The 16337-nt window shown below is 42.3% G+C and overlaps 2 protein-coding genes across 2 annotated transcripts; both read left to right on the top strand.

Moving 5' to 3' along the window:
• The first annotated feature begins 582 nt into the window (after window positions 1-582).
• ppp2r2ab (protein phosphatase 2, regulatory subunit B, alpha b) lies at window positions 583-8580 on the top strand. The gene is made up of 10 exons (XM_053853536.1): window positions 583-809; window positions 2261-2329; window positions 3649-3746; window positions 3844-4009; window positions 5287-5399; window positions 5658-5835; window positions 6189-6353; window positions 6458-6627; window positions 6923-7014; window positions 7207-8580. The coding sequence occupies exons 1-10, from the start codon at window positions 803-805 to the stop codon at window positions 7484-7486; spliced, it is 1338 nt and encodes a 445-aa protein (XP_053709511.1). The 5' UTR covers window positions 583-802; the 3' UTR covers window positions 7487-8580.
• A 390-nt stretch (window positions 8581-8970) lies between these two features.
• Window positions 8971-15065, top strand: bnip3lb (BCL2 interacting protein 3 like b). Its single transcript, XM_053873092.1, has 6 exons — window positions 8971-9219; window positions 11067-11301; window positions 12753-12831; window positions 13202-13305; window positions 13491-13640; window positions 14070-15065. Exons 1-6 carry the CDS (start codon window positions 9168-9170, stop codon window positions 14116-14118), a joined length of 669 nt encoding a protein of 222 aa, XP_053729067.1. The 5' UTR covers window positions 8971-9167; the 3' UTR covers window positions 14119-15065.
• Window positions 15066-16337: the final 1272 nt, after the last annotated feature.

Below are 16337 nucleotides of genomic sequence, written 5' to 3'. Positions count from 1 at the left end.
GGTGTCAAACGTACACTCAAATATGCAATGCACTGTTGAACCACTGGGTGTCAGTACTGCGCTTGTGTTAACGGCTTCTCACACGACGATGTTTGTACTAAGTAAGTTCAAACCCTGATGTTTATCGACATCTCTCGTGATTCCGGTTGTTGGGAAGAGTATGAAAATATGTTGTGTTAACTTCAGAAAATCACGTTTACTACGACTGATTTGTTTTATCGCGTGGAGTTTCTGATACTCACTGGACGAAAAGAAAGCAGCTTTGAGAATTTCAACGAGGATATTTAAAATATAGTTATTGAAACTAATAAATATTTTCTTTTGTTATATTACATTTTATTATTAACCTACCCATCCCCATAAACTAAATTAACAAAATGGCATTACTCCATTATGCCATGAACTATTGTACCCGTTTCACATAACCAATGTCGTCCTCTCTCGTATCGTATTAATTTATTCCATTAAATGCTGGTAACGGGTTTGAAATAACATGACGCATGCGCGTTCATTGGGCACATTCGGCGCAGAGGGGTGTGGAGTCCAAGTGGTTTCTGGGATATGTAGTCACCGGCGTCTCCTGAGACGAGCGACTGTCATTCAGTCACTGAGGAGCGGGAAAGAGCCGGAGTGCAGCAAAAAATAAAGACATTGTTGCTGTGCAGCTTCCGCTTTGACATAGTTATTCTGCGCAGAAGAACAGTGGACATTAATTGTTAGAGCATATATTCGGATCACACCAAGCAGCGCGTGGGAAGCGGGATCGTGACTGGCTGAGACAAGCCCCACTGTCTGTCTCATCATGGCAGGTAATTCAGTCTCTCAATCGTGAGGAAACGTACCCATTTATTCAATGAATTCTGTGTGTATAAAACGCGAGCAGGGCTGCTATCTATCAGACGAGGCACCCGTTGGGTTCGTTGGCTTCCGGTACTCAGCATTGCTGGGTGTAGCTTTAGCTAGCCACACTTAGCTATTGCTAAATACACACTCCCTCGACCGCCATCGTATTCATTTCAATGATAGTGTGCAGGTATTGTTCACTAGCATGAATAACTCGCTTATCTTTGTTATGCATGGCGCCTTTTCGTGCAATTGTTTTTTTTTTCTGTTGTGCCTTCGTTCGCTCAAACTTTGACCACATGCAAGCTAAGGCACCGGGGCCTGCTTCAGAGTGAGCTGACATTTTACTGTTGTCTTGAACTTGAATTTTCCAAACCGTGGTCGCTGTCCAATGCTCATAACGTTAAGTCCTCCCTAAACCCATCAAGTTATTTAAAATGTACCTTTCAATGTGTCAGGTTTGCGCGGGGAACAACATTGTCGACTGCATTGAATTTATTAAACCGGAGTCTTAAAACTCCCACCTGTTACAACCCTCTCTTTAAATCATTGAGGAGTTTGTTTAAAGGCCAATTGTAAACTGAGTTAAAATCCACTCATTGATTTCTTTAACGTTTTTGTGTAGTTCCTCATGAGGGCACCTTATAGGACAATGTAGTCACTTTCATGTGGCTTTCTTAATTAAACGTTTACAAGTAGTAAAACACAAATAAATCCTTTGTGCTTTGACCGTGTCAAGATTCTTTTAGAAGGCCGGTTAAAGAATACCTTTTTAAAAATGAATTGATGTGACATTGTACAGTTAATTCTTTTCAGGTTTGTAAGTGATGATTATATTGAAATGTCCGTTTGGGAACAACCAGTTTTCCTGCGAGTACCAACATTGTCCCCGCTCCGTCTTTTGTTATTCATCTCATCTAAAGTGACGACGCCATGGTGACTCATGTATGTCCTTCGCTCCGCGGCACAAATGCTCCACCACTGGCCGGGCATTTTCATCAGCTCATCAAAGCAGCTTTTGCTGTTTGAACCAAAACACAAGCTCTTTTTAGTGTCTTTCGTGGATTGGAAAAGAGGAACTTGTGTTGCTGCAGGCAATTTTCTTCACAACAATACAAAGGATGTGCTATTGCTCCAATTATTTGTTCATCCTGTCATCCACTCACACACCCTTTGATTCCATCCAGTGAAATGCAATGACTCTTATTATGCAGTGGAACTCCACCACCATTTACTTGCTCACTACTGAGGCAGCACTCCAGTTAGTAACTGTTGCAGTGTTTTTTTGAGTTTTAGTAAGGGGAGACAAACTTGACTTGAGCATGATGCCAATTTGCCTCTGTTCAACTTGAATGCAGTTCAGCCTCAATCTCAATGTCTGGTAAATTGTGAACATTTCATCCTTTCCATCTTACAGGTCCTGGCGGTGACATGCAGTGGTGCTTCTCTCAGGTGAAAGGAGCTATTGATGATGATGTTGCCGAAGGTATTTGTTTGCCCAAACACTTGTACTCACGGACTTTGTGTACAATACATCGCTGAAATTACTGTATTCCATTGCATCATATCACCAATCCTGTTTCGGGATATGTATCACAAGTTAGCTGCCAATACGCTGCTTATTTGTTGTTTGTTATCAAGAACATCAGATACCAGACTGTCATCTGTTCTTGTCCTCGGTTTGACATTAGCCCCATGGCGTTCACCACAGTTGCAATGATTCACCATATAGCGAGTATTCTCTTTATGCCTCAGCAGGCTAAGTGCTCAAGTTAACAATGCTGCATAAGTGTGTCAAGACCTTCCATTGATAATGTGAGCTTGTTTATAATTTCAGGCACGAGAAAGTAGGCTACAGTTATCGTGTACTTGCTTTGACATCCTGCAGCCCTTCTTCATTGTCATCCTTGCGTGATAATTGTTTATTGGACAACGTTACAACATTATTTTTCCACATGATCCTGGTACATGGGAACAGAAAATGAACTGAAAGTTGACTTTTTGCTCACCTGTGTCATTTAGTGTTATATGATAAACCTGATACTCATACTTTTAACAACCTGAGTTAAAGAAACCACTTTAGGCTGATGCTTTTCCACACCACCACCAGAGTTGCAAAATCAATGGCTGGAAGACACAAACTTTTCATTCAGTTTGGCAGATATTTATTTTCAGTGACTAGCATGAGCGTAAAACCAGATTTTGTCTCGTGTCTGAACTTGTTTCTTGCTTAGGCAAATCAGGAATCTTGAAGTCAATCAGGAAAATCCTCATGGTTGTTAACTGAGTCATGTTCTTCTGCCTTCATGTCTTCCTTGAAGTACTTTACTCACCTAGGCGTTTAGTATTTCTGGTCTGTGTTGTCAGATTTTGTTGATGTTGTGTTTGCTGTATAGGATTAGGCGCTGAACTTACTGACAGAACGTCAAAGTGTATTGATCTATTGACAGTATATTTGCGCTTGGAGTGCCATCGTTATGGTGCTGTCTGAATTTGCTCCCCCCCTGTCTGATTGTGTAACGGGTATAAATGAATACGTTAAAGCAAGTACTGAAATGCTAGTTGGGAAATGAGGCTGAATGTTGACTAGGAAAAGTCCATGCTGCTTTAGATCGTAACTTTCATTTCAACCAGCAGTTTAAAAGTTAAACACAGATTGTGTTGAAGATCTTCAGGTTTTCTGCCATGAATTCAGTCCTTTCAAATCTGCAACGCCTCATAGTGTCTGTATAAAGAATGTGTAATGATGTTAAAGCTGAGTACATAAAGTTGTAAATGAATATTTTTGTTTGACTTTCCTTGCAGCTGATATAATATCCACAGTTGAGTTCAACCACACTGGAGAATTGCTTGCCACCGGAGATAAAGGCGGCCGTGTTGTTATCTTCCAGCAGGAAGTTGAGGTACAGGTTTCAAAATGTATTTTTTTGGCAACTTGTGTTTCCAAATGTTGCTCACTTCCTCACTATTTTTCTCACATATGTCAACTGCCTCCCGCAGAATAAGAGCTTGCCTCAGTTTCGGAGCGAGTACAACGTTTACAGCACTTTCCAGAGTCACGAGCCTGAATTTGACTACTTGAAGAGTTTGGAAATAGAAGAGAAGATCAACAAGATCCGCTGGCTTCCTCAGAAAAATGCTGCCCAATTCCTGTTGTCTACTAATGGTATGTTCACCGGACGCTTGCGATTTTATAGTATGGAATGTTTCATTGTGCAAGTAAGTACGTTTAATTGCTCGCTCTGACTGTATTACATGAATTAAGTTATAAAATTAATTAAATAATTAATTAAAGTCAGTATGAGATGGAGTATGGAGAAAATATCTTGGGATCAAAGTAACAGAAGAAATAGTTGTGGAGGAGCAGTTCTTGGATAATATCCGTTTCTTCATTCACGTCTCAGCTGTACTGATGCATGGCTCCACCTTTGACCATTGGCCTTCTGTATAATCTAAGTCAAAGTCTAAGTCAATGAGAATTTTGCATCTCTTTATCGTCGATAAACACTTGGCACACACTCGCTGCATTGCCGTTGCATACTTCCATACTTATATGATGAAACCAATGGAGATTGTGGTGGACTTTGGCTGCTGCCTTGGCAAAGCATCATGGAAAAAAATGCTGCATATTCAATATTCAACAGATAGCCGGTCCGGCATTTGTGACATTTTCCTTTTCCATGACGCCGATCGCGGACGCACTGTCTGGCAGCCCAAATGCTACATCGCAGCATCAGTTCCGGGCCATCAACAAATTCTGATTCGGTCAAAGTATTAGTGAAATCTTCAAAGAATGTCAATGAAAAAATGAATAGCATAAATATTTTATATCGCACTAGGTGAAAGACTGAGAGTTTACCCTTTTACGAATATAATATGACTGATCATTTATTCCCATTCTTTCTAATGTTTCTTCAACAGCATCTAGGAACTGTGTCCAGATGGGTCCTCAGTTCAAGTAAACTGTTATGAGACATGAGGTTTATTTGGGACAGCAGACAGACGGCTCAATTTAACCCCTAAATAAAAGTGAGAGAGCAGCCTGTCTAGTTACAAACACGACAGGGTTCCACAAGAAACGTTTAACACAGAATTGCTCAGCTCTACACTTGGTTAACTATTATATTCAAACATAAACAAATGTTGATGTTTCATCATAAAACGGTTCAAAGAGCGACTGGTGTGTCCGATCATGTCCTAGTATGAAAATGTATTTATCATGAGAATTATCGCTCTTGCCAAATTGTCAATATTTAGCGTGAGTTTCTAAATTTTTTTGCCCATATTGCCAGCTATACATACACCAACTTGAGGGTATAACTTGAGGTTAATCATAACCCTGTGGACAACTTTTTAAATGGGTTGATGTGATATACACTATATATAAATGAACACAGCTCATGAAAATTGCATGTAAAACATTTTCCTTTATTTGTGCTTCAGATAAGACCATTAAGTTATGGAAGATCAGTGAACGGGACAGGAGACCAGAGGGCTACAACCTCAAAGAGGAGGACGGACGCTACAAAGATCCCAACAGTATAACATCACTACGGGTCTGTCAGCCATGGATTAGATGTTCCAGTTGTTGTGCTGCTAAACGCCAATGTATAGTTTCATTTTCCATTGCTGGTGGTCTCTCTCTTTCTCGCCCTCTTGCTCTCTCTCGCTCACTCTCTCATCTGTCTACCTTCACTATCTCAATGGCATTACCTTACCTTTTCTTATTTTCCAGCTCATTCCTATGTGATTTGACCTTGTCTCCCTGCATTGTACTGCCATGGACTTAACAATCATTCTTGGTCATTCTACAGGTACCAGTGTTGATACCAATGGACCTAATGGTAGAGGCAAGTCCGCGGAGGGTGTTTGCCAACGCACACACCTACCATATAAACTCTATTTCGGTCAACAGTGACAATGAAACCTATTTGTCTGCTGACGACCTCCGCATCAACATGTGGCACCTTGAGATCACTGACCGCAGCTTTAGTATCCTTTCACACTGACTTGTTTCTATGTTGCAGAACATGGTCAATAACCTTCTGTCCATATGAATGTTTATATATATAATCAATAAAATAATGACATCACATTAGTGACACCATTTTAACGTTTACTTAGTGAATGCTACTAAGACACTGCTTGTTCCTTTGTGTCTGTTCACGTCTTCAGGATTGTCAGTGTCAGAAACCAGAATGATCATGATCTGTGTTCAGTTGATGTTTATACCTCAGCAATGGTGCTGCATTCACTGTCAGTGCCTCAGCTGACACAGCACTGTCGTCACGTTGGTATTTTGGTTGTTCTGTTCTGTGTTTTTCTTAACTCCTCCTGTTCTCCAGATATTGTTGACATCAAACCTGCCAACATGGAAGAGTTGACAGAGGTGATCACAGCATCTGAGTTCCATCCTCACCAGTGTAACATCTTTGTCTATAGCAGCAGCAAAGGAACCATCCGCCTCTGTGACATGAGGGCTTCAGCACTATGTGACAGACACTCCAAATGTAAGACTAAACCAGCTGTTGAACTTGAACCAAATTGGTTTAAAAGGACTGCAATGATCAAAGTTCTCGGATTTCTGTTTGGTAAGCCGTGCATCTTTCTACAGTGTTTGAGGAGCCAGAAGATCCCAGCAACCGCTCCTTCTTCTCAGAGATTATATCTTCAATCTCAGATGTAAAATTTAGCCATAATGGTAGATACATGATGACCCGGGACTACCTGTCCATAAAGATTTGGGACCTGAACATGGAGAACAGACCAGTGGAGACATATCAGGTACAACAGACACTGAGTTCATCTCTTACGTTTTGTGTGTGTTACACCTCAGCATGCCATTTTTTCCCTCCCCTTTGACCTCATATTACAACATCCTCATAGTGTCAGTGTCACGGTTATATTTTGAAAAGCACGTTGTGTGCATTTTTCCAGTTCCAACATTGACCACTTGGTGGCATCCTGACTCATGAAAGTGTCCCATACATGACACGTTTTCATGTTGATAGTCATGGTTTTAAGAGTAATAAATGTCAGCCTCGTTGGCTCTGCTTATCATTCCTCCTGATCGTTTCAGGTTCACGAGCATCTGAGGAGCAAGCTCTGCTCGCTGTATGAGAACGACTGCATCTTTGACAAATTTGAATGCTGTTGGAACGGTAATGACAGGTGAGGACAGAATCATAACAGCACTTGGAAGCTCTTTACACATGGTTTGTCTGGAGTTTGCTGTTTTGACACCCCACATTGGAATATTAGTGGTTTCAGTTTGCTCTTTAGATAATCCTGCTTGTATTCGATGTGAAAATGAAGAGCTCAAGCCTCAGACCAAGATGTTAACCTTTTTCCCTTCTGCGGCAGCACGGTGATGACTGGCTCATACAACAACTTCTTTCGGATGTTTGACCGCGCTCAGCGCCGAGATGTAACCCTGGAGGCCTCCCGTGAAAACAGCAAGCCCATGCAGGTCCTCAAGCCCCGCAAGGTGTGTGCAGGCGGCAAGCGCAAGAAAGACGAAATCAGCGTGGACAGTTTAGACTTCAACAAGAAGATCCTCCACACTGCCTGGCATCCCCAGGACAACATTATCGCCGTGGCAACCACTAACAACCTCTACATATTCCAGGACAAAGTCAACTAAGCACAGACTTCACTCTTGTCGAAATCCGGCCCAGGTTGCATCGTCGTGACCGACCTGGTGCCTCGCGGGCTCAGCCGGAGAGATCATGGTGGTGCCCAGCATCCCTGATCTTCTTTGCTGGCTGACTAGACTCTCCCACTTCGATCCAGACAGGGACAGGAAAAGCCTCACTCTCTCCCATCGGAGTTACACCTGCCTTCTTTTTGTTTTGTGCCATTTTTTTTCCTTTTTTTTTAAGCCATCTCCCTCAAATGGTTCATTTTCTGTAATATTATTTTTAATATCCTTTCTCTGTGGCTCTGTTGTAGAGAAATGAAAATAGAATTGGATTATGTCCTGTGCCATCGTAGTGGTTAATTTTTTTTCAAGAGCTGTCTCCTTTTTTTTGTTGTTGTTGTGTCAACATCCTTTTATTGATCCAGCTGTTGTGTGGTTAAAAAAAAAAGCTCCTTCCTGCCTCATATCACAAAACTAACCAACTATCTGTGACAGGCACTTATTAATACTAATACAGTCACACTTGCTGCAGCATCATGGAGTCTCGGTGCACTCATGAGAAACATAATCCATCTTTTGTTTTCTTCAAAGTCCTCAGTGCATTCTGTATTTTTTCTTTCTAGTTCTGTCAGATATCGGTAAACCTGTCAAGAAACATGAGTGTTGTTACATTTAAGTGGAAAGAAGAGACATCTTTCGTACACCCGTCCAGCTGCCTTTTCTTTTCTACAAATTTGTCCTAAACACCGTCTTCCCATCGGGTACCACAGTTTCTTCACAACAGGGAGTTGTTTTTATTTGATTTGACACTGGAAACTTTGCACCAACTAAAAGTTCTTGGATGTTTGAGTGTGTGAGTATGTGTGTGTGTCTGTTGTAAGACTGCAGTTAGAAAAAAAAAAAACATTATGTGAGGCATTAAGTCGCTTTAAGTGTTTGTTTACACTACTTAAGATATTACTACTGTATGTGATGGTACTGCAGAAGGAGTTGCAGTCTCCATACCTTATTAATGTGGACTATATTGATGCCTCTATTAATGTATAGCAACAGTTTAATCTATGACAGCGAAGATAATAAAGGAACTACTTTTTGCATTGGTTTGCTCCCTCTTTGCTGTGTGTGTTTTCATTATGGATTTATTGAGGTCATGTTGGGACAGAGGTTGTCTGGGGGGACTGCTGTTCCAGTGGAGATAAGTCAATGGAGTTCATATGTTTTGCAGTTGAACGACTAAACGTTCTGCCAAACAAATGTCATCAGGCTGAAACTACGCATTAAATTTATGCATAGTTAACGCATACACGTTGATCTGCAGTGCAAGTTTTTTACTTTAAATTACCGAAGCACATTGAGAAATTTGCATCAAATAAATGCGCGTGATTTCAAAGCGAAAGCTGTTTTGAGGTTGTGTTGCGTAACGGATGTAATTTTGTTATCAGCGGCTTGATATGACGTCACGCCCCAACCGTTGACGTCAGCTCTCAAAGGGCTGCTGCTGTTCCCCAGACTACCGAGCGCTCAGTAGCGAACTGCAGCAGCGCATTGTTTCGGCTAGTTTTGTCGTCCAGGGTCGAGTGGAGACGGTTTGAGACGACAGTGTGTTGTTTTCTTTCTGAATGTATGCCGAGAATATAGTGCGGGTATTGCACTGACAAAGTCTTTTATATAACCAGACGCGACCATGTCTGCTACCGACACTTCAACAGACAACAACGGGGACTCGGGTCTCAACGGTAAGCTTTGAAAAGCGACTCGCATACAGTCATAGTCTGCCTGTCATCTTCTTGGTTTCTATTTATCATTTTTGAAATTCGACTGCGACATTTGTCGAGGTCCTGTTCATGGGTGAATGTGTGTTTTTCCCTCGCTGTAAAGGGGAAAGTGTGGACGCCATATTCAGTTTGTTTATTGACAGACCTCTGGCCAATGGGACCGCTCAGTCTTTGATCGACAGGCGTGGTGTCCAATCAGCGTATCACCCGTTGAGGCAGAGGCGGGTTAAGCTTTGTCAACAAGACGAGACAAGAATTTAAACCAAAAAGCGATATCATTTTAGGACACGCAAAGATGAATTAGAATGACATGATTACCGTTCACACGTGTTTGGACCAGGACCAGGTGCTGTATGATATGTAGTTTGCCCGATATTTCTGCTTCAAAATGTTCAAATGTCATTAAACAAGACTTTTAATCTTTGTTTCACTGTATTAGACTGATGTCATCAGACCAAAAGAGTTATTCCTTACAAGAAAAATCAAACATTCTATCTTCTATCTTCACTTCTTACTTTTATAAGGAGATGTTTAATACTATTAGAGATGGGGGTATATATATATATATATATATATATATATATGTGTGCATATATCACTGTAGAGCATGTTGCCAACTACATATCTGAGCAGGTAATTTACTCAACAGACTGGCAGTGAAACAGTAGGTGTTGTCACTGTCCTCAGGAGGTTTTTGTGTCATTGTATACTGTGTAATAAATACAGCAGAGACTATTGCGATCCTTAACCTCCACAATATGTGTCATCAAGTATATTTAACACAAACATGAAGTGACTCGTCCCAGCATTTCTTCGACTGCGGCAGTTGGCTTGTTATTTGAGACATGGTGTTATTTTTGGGTGTTTCTAGAAGCTCTCAGTCTTTGGTGTAAACATTTTCATTGTATCTATAGTATCACCGAGCAAGCAGACGTCTCTGCTTGGCAGCGATTAAAGAAAACAAAAGCCTGGTCCTGCCTGTCTCAAACAGCTGAGTGCAACTTTTAGCCCCTGAACATTCAGACAAACGCCATGGAAACATGATTTAAACGAAAGATCAGTGACAATGTGCTGCAGACAGCGGCTTGGCCTACTGGGGGAGAGAGTGAGGCCGAGCTGAGGCCACTAAGGGGAAAGAGGTGTAACATTTGTGTGGTTGGATGTTGGCTGAACTGTGAAATCCATTCTCTACATATAAGCATGGTGTTTGTTTACTGTTATGGGGGTTTATGGGGCCTGCCGAGTGGTCTGCCTTTGGTTTACATCGAAAAAAGGGGGGGCAGTGTTAACTGACAGGGGGACGTTACACAACGTTTCTACTTATACTGGCAATACCCCTCTGCTAAATTTATGACCCAGCTCTAATACTCTCTACGGTCGCAGCTACACGTCCCTGGCTGTGCTTGAGCAGACGTGCGGCGAGTCAGATAGCATGTCTCCCAGTCCAAAAGGCTAAACAAACTGGTGAGTTAGGGTTCTTTCGGACTGAGCAACAAACTCTCCCTGTTCCCAGTGGAGATTAACGTGATTTATGCAGCTTGTTTTCTTTGATGGGGACTGGATTTCTTTTTGGTTCACAGGCATCTCAGATCACTGTCCAAATAAAATCTCACTCAGTATTTTGCTGATGAAATCAAGAGTCTTTGAAATCCCCGCGTCGTTATAAACACACAAAAGTGTATGAAATGCACCGTATTTGTTTTAAACAATGTCCTTTTTTGTGTGGTCACAGCCAAATTCTCACAGCACAAAAGAGGCGTCTTCTGCATCATGATAAATGATGACTTTGTTTTCTAATTTTGCTACAGGATCGTGGGTGGAGTTGGAGATGAACAGAGGTGCTGCAGCATCATCATCCCTGTCTTCATCCACCGGTGCCCCATCAACCAGCCTACTACCACTCCCTCAGGTGGAGGAAGAGGAGGCCATGGGGGGTGGGCTGGAGCATGTCCCGTCTTCGTCCTCCATTCACAATGGTGACATGGAGAAGATCCTGCTGGATGCCCAGCACGAGTCGAGCCGTAGCAACTCGTCCTGTGACAGGTGAAGCTTGTGTGTGTTGTATCAGTCATGCCTCCTTCGATTAGTTTTAACATCAAGTCCAGTCCTGCTCTCACCCTGGGAAAACAAATAATGGGGAATGTGTTTTTGACCAAGAGTGTTATATATGTTGATGGAGAGCTTCCCGCCGTCCCTTTTTAGACCATTGCAATATAATTCACCGCATGTGCAGAATGTGTCATCTGAGCGCTTGGGAGTCGTATATAGTCTGTGTAAACTATGTCTGGAGATTATAGAACACAGTTCTCACAGGTGATATGAGGACGTGGTACATGTTTTCCTTCACACTGAGAAAATGTAAACGCCTTGTGTTGGTGTTCACATTGTTGTGCTATTTAAAGCCACATACACCTTCAAAGATCAAGAGTTTAAAAGTCTGAAAGTTCAGTAATTCTGTTTATTTCCCTTGTGTCCTCTGTTTATGAAGCAAGAATGATCCTGACCCTTCACCTCTGCTGTGTGCTCATGTGTAATCTCTCTCAGGGCTCAGTTTATCAGCGCTCTGTGCAGTCAGCTGTCAGGGAGTCACCGGAGGTCATGCTAATCTTCCCTGTTCACATGTTTCCACACCAGCAGACAATAATGCAGACAACGTTTAATATTACGTGAAAACTAGTTTATTGTTATGAACCTAGTACCATAAGGCCTTCAGTTAAGTTTCAGTCCAACAGAGGAATGAACAGCTGCCTTTATCCACAAACCAACTCATGAGTACAGAGGGACAATGCTAGTAGTATCAGGCATGGCAACAGTGTTTGTTGTATCACAAATGCAGCTCCATATCCAAGTATTCATTGATTAAAAATCCTTCAAATGCACTTAAAATATTGGTACAGTCAAGTATTGCAATGTTTGAGTGTATCATTTTTTTCTTACCTCTTTATTTTAATGAAGGTGTTGATTCGGTGGGACGAGAAGACAGAGGACCAACATTTGTCACCTGTGGTTGCACTGGCTAGTCATTCAATTCCACCTTTACTAGTTCTCTTGTCATGCACTGCGTTCACGAACCTCTTTGGTTGTCTCATGGCTGTTTTCCTCTCCTCTGTTTTCTCCCTTCTTCTCTATTCTTCCTCGAATATAGCTACTGTCTCTTGTTGCAGCACGTCCACACCATGATACTCTGCCACTTCTAGCTCAGCTCTGCCTGTTCCACCCTGTCTGCTCTCTCTTCTTCACCTCCATTGATCTTTGATTGGTATTTGAAAAGGATTCAGGATTGTCCATCGTGGCTGTTGCTCTTGCTCAGTCCTGTTTAATCTCTGTGGAATATTTTTAGAAATCAATAACAGCAGCACGACTGTTCATTAACTCATGGGTGACCATCAAACCAAAAATGTCTTTGCCTGTTTCTATGGTAACCTTCGTCAGATAGCATTAGTCATGTGAACATTCTGTTGTTATTAAGTGCTGTGCTGTGCTGTCCTCCTCAGCCCTCCGCGGCCCCACAGTCCCCAGGACGATGGGCAGATCATCTTTGATGTGGACGTGACAAGTAGAAGAGACAGCCAAGTAAGGACCTTTAGAGGCCTCTTCCAAGCTTCCACGAGTCTGTTGCCATGGTGACATGCTCACATTCAATGTCATTGATGTCCATGGGAACTGGTACCAAGCCAGTGCGTGAATAATGTTGATTTTTATAATTACTTTTCCATATTTTCAGCAATGAATAGCTTGAATAGCTTCTGATGAGTATTGAAATTTTATTTATTTATTTTTCCGCCGCACTCATCTCTTTCTGCAGCGTGGGATTAGTTCACTCCACTTTTTTATCATGTGCAGAAAACACTCGGCAAATTCATCAGAATTGAGTCTGACCAGTCCCCCAAACGTATTACGTGTTAAAAGGCTCAAGGTTGCTGACTCGTGGTTCTGTCCTCAGTCCGAGGAGGACGTGCTGGAAAAGGAGAGAGACATGGACATCCTGATGAAAGACGCAGATTGGGTTGCAGACTGGTCCAGTCGACCGGAAAACATTCCCCCCAAGTAAGTAAACAACTGTGCTGCGGTTCCTGTGGTAACCCAAAACATGCAGCTGCTCCAAGATTGCGGTCAGTGGAGGAGGTGAAACCATCAGCTGAATGGTCCTTATTTATGACTCACATCTTTTGTCTGTCGTGCTGTCATGGACTTGACAGTATGTTTTGTTAATTCACCTTTGACTTTGCCAGGGAGTTCCACTTCCGTCACCCCCGGCGCTCTGTCACGCTCAGTATGAGAAAGACGGGTGTGATGAAGAAGGGAGGCATCTTCTCTGCTGAGTTTCTCAAAGTTTTTATCCCATCGCTGCTGCTATCACACATCCTGGCTCTAGGAGTGGGGTGAGCGACCAGTTTTTTATATTGTGTGACCAACTCCTGCACGCACAACTCTCTTGGCACAACACACAAAAATGAGCTCTGTGCTGACTCATTCTGACTGGACTAGCAATTTGCTGGTGGCGGCTTCACCCACACACACACACACACACCTCCGCATCAAATTTAGAGATATAAACACGTTTTGGTTGGAGCGTAGATTCTGAACTCCGGGGCCAGGAAGCCTTTAAGTGGGCAGTGAAAATGGAAGTATTCCAGGGCTGATGTATCAATATGAAGCATTCTAACAATCTTAATAATCTCATGATATGACAGATAAAGTGTTTCAAAAGGGTTGCTCGCTCTGCTGTGGCTTGGATTCTATTTTAGTTCAATGTGTTTTTCTACATATCCACATGCCATCAACCTGTGTATCCCTGCTCTCCTCCTCAGAGTCTACATCGGGAAGAGGCTGACCACGCCTCCCACCAGCTCCTTCTGAATAGAAGTGCCTGAGAAGTAGCCTGAAGCTTTGCGGTCTCTCCTCCCTGTGTCTCGCCTGCTACTCTTCCTCCTCCTCTCCCCTCCTTCTTCTTCTTCTGCCTGAGATTTGGGATGTGCTCAGGACCTATGTCTCTTTTCTAGTCCGACCTTCTTCTCCGCTCTTATGTCCCTCACTCATTTCTAAAGAGTTTTTTTTCTAAAGAATGAATAATTTCCACCAGCTATTTTGGTTAAAATGCTTGACGAAGGACTGATGGTGCCACCGATGTGAGGTCCTAAATTCAGAGTCGGCCACTGAAAATGTGACGTTGCCTTTTCTTTTTCAAAGTAGCATTTAGCTAAGTTTGTTGTCTTTTTTTAATTTATTCAGACTCCTGTGAGTTCTGACAGACACCATGGTTTCCTGTCGTCAAGTCGACACGCAGAGATGATGTTGTGATGTTGAAAAAAGGGGAGGAAACTGGAATGTATTTCCTAGAGTTGTGTGAGCTGGCTGTTTGCGTACGTGTCCACTTAGAGGTCAAAGGTCATCAACAGCTGCATCCACGTGAGTTGTCCGGCCTATTTGTCTTTTTGTCCTACTTCAAATGGAACAATTAAAATACAACCCGATTTACCAGTCTGCATCAAGGACGTGATGCTAAAGTGTTCTTTACTCCAGCTACACTCCAGCTGATTTGCCATTCGAGCCTCCCAGTGTTATGCACAATCTTCAAATGAAGCAAACCGGATTTGTCAGTGTTAGCAACAGTGTTTATACGTATTACAGGGTGTAACAGGGTGTTGTGTACCAGATTACAATCACAGTGACAATCCTAAAAAGTGCTGGACCACATGCTATCTGTTGCTGCAACTCCAACTGCTTCACCCTCCTCCTCCTCAAGGACAAAGTCCACTGAATGTCCCATGAAAGTCGTTTTTTTTTTTTTTAAATAATATACTTTTCTCCCAAAGTGCAGTTGCCTTTATTTATACATTAGTGCTTCCCACCAACACCCATCATCAGTGGAAGCTATGTTTGTAGCGTTTGTGTTTGTCGTCTTCACGTGTCGTGTTTCTTTTTGTAACTTTCAAAAACATTTGTTCTTGTTGTGTCCCGATGTTGGAGAAAGATTGTGAGCGTACTGAGCGGGAGTCACCTCTGATGCAAAGTGTCAGAGGAACGATCCCATCCCAAAAATGTGATGGCAAGACATGCTTCGGGAGGAAACAGGCCGAGAAGGTTTGAAATCTTGTACTTCATTTTCCCTGACAACATGGAAAAAAAAACAAAACCTTTTTTTGTCATTAAAAATGAATGAAGCCGTTGGTGTTTTGCTTGTTTGATCCTGCAGCGCGTGTATGTGTCGATGGAAAAGTTTCCACTAATAGACCCTGACATGCTCTTTTGTCTGGTCTGGTCCAGCAGCTGTCACCGTCCACAACTGTTGTTTGGTTCTGTTGGAGCCCACGTTGACAGACGCTTGGTTGATTTAGCACCACTCGGGCTTTTCAGGAAATCCCTCCTGTTTCCAAACCTGCTTAAAATTCCGCTGAGCTCAGCAGGAAAATTCTCAGCTCGGGCTAGACTTCAGTGTCTAAAAATATCGTGTCATGAATAGCCCTATTACAAGTGGAAACTGGTGATTGAAGGGCTTGTTTTTAACACCATAACATATATTTACTTTAGGCTGGCTGTAACTATTTTAAGAGCTCTTTCAGCTGATAGGATTCGTTCTGCTCTTTGACTGAGGAAACACTGCGCTCTAGTGGTGAGTATATTGTATCGTTATTACCACAACGCATACGCAAGACAATCATATCTACAATCGTCTGAAATATTTCTATTTCATTCTGACGAGAATTAGCCTGTCTATCTATAGATTATTGATTTTAAATTTACATATTTTTATTTTATGATGATTACCTACCATTTTATTTGAAACAATCAATCCCCCTGGCAGGAAATATGATTTAAAAAATCGTTAATTTTTACTCCTCCTCTTCCTCCCTCCTGAATGGAACCTCAGCACACCTGTTCCTGACCAATCCAGACTCAGTGAGACTCCCAGCTCCTCCCTCTGCAGCGGACAGTGTTACCATGGGTTACAGGGTGGTGGCCGGCTCCTTCTCCATCATGACTTGCCTCTTCATTCTCTGACAGTCAGCTGCATCACTGTAACAATTCTGCAACTCTTGGGCAGATTAGAACGAGTGTTGCAGAGGAAGAAGAAAGGC

Source organism: Synchiropus splendidus, chromosome 1, assembly GCF_027744825.2.
Source record: "Synchiropus splendidus isolate RoL2022-P1 chromosome 1, RoL_Sspl_1.0, whole genome shotgun sequence".
In the NCBI taxonomy this organism is placed as follows: domain Eukaryota; kingdom Metazoa; phylum Chordata; class Actinopteri; order Syngnathiformes; family Callionymidae; genus Synchiropus; species Synchiropus splendidus.
Note: the sequence above shows the minus strand (reverse complement) of the source record. Positions and strands in the feature narration are given on the sequence as shown.

Coding starts and splice junctions, on each gene's coding strand:
- ppp2r2ab (XM_053853536.1), top strand. Junction 2,330..3,648: donor TGATGATGATGTTGCCGAAG/GTATTTGTTTGC, acceptor CTTTCCTTGCAG/CTGATATAATATCCACAGTT. Junction 7,015..7,206: donor TGTTGGAACGGTAATGACAG/GTGAGGACAGAA, acceptor CTTCTGCGGCAG/CACGGTGATGACTGGCTCAT.
- bnip3lb (XM_053873092.1), top strand. CDS start 9,168: ATGTCTGCTACCGACACTTCAACAGACAACAACGGGGACTCGGGTCTC. Junction 11,302..12,752: donor AGCAACTCGTCCTGTGACAG/GTGAAGCTTGTG, acceptor TGTCCTCCTCAG/CCCTCCGCGGCCCCACAGTC. Junction 13,306..13,490: donor CCGGAAAACATTCCCCCCAA/GTAAGTAAACAA, acceptor TGACTTTGCCAG/GGAGTTCCACTTCCGTCACC.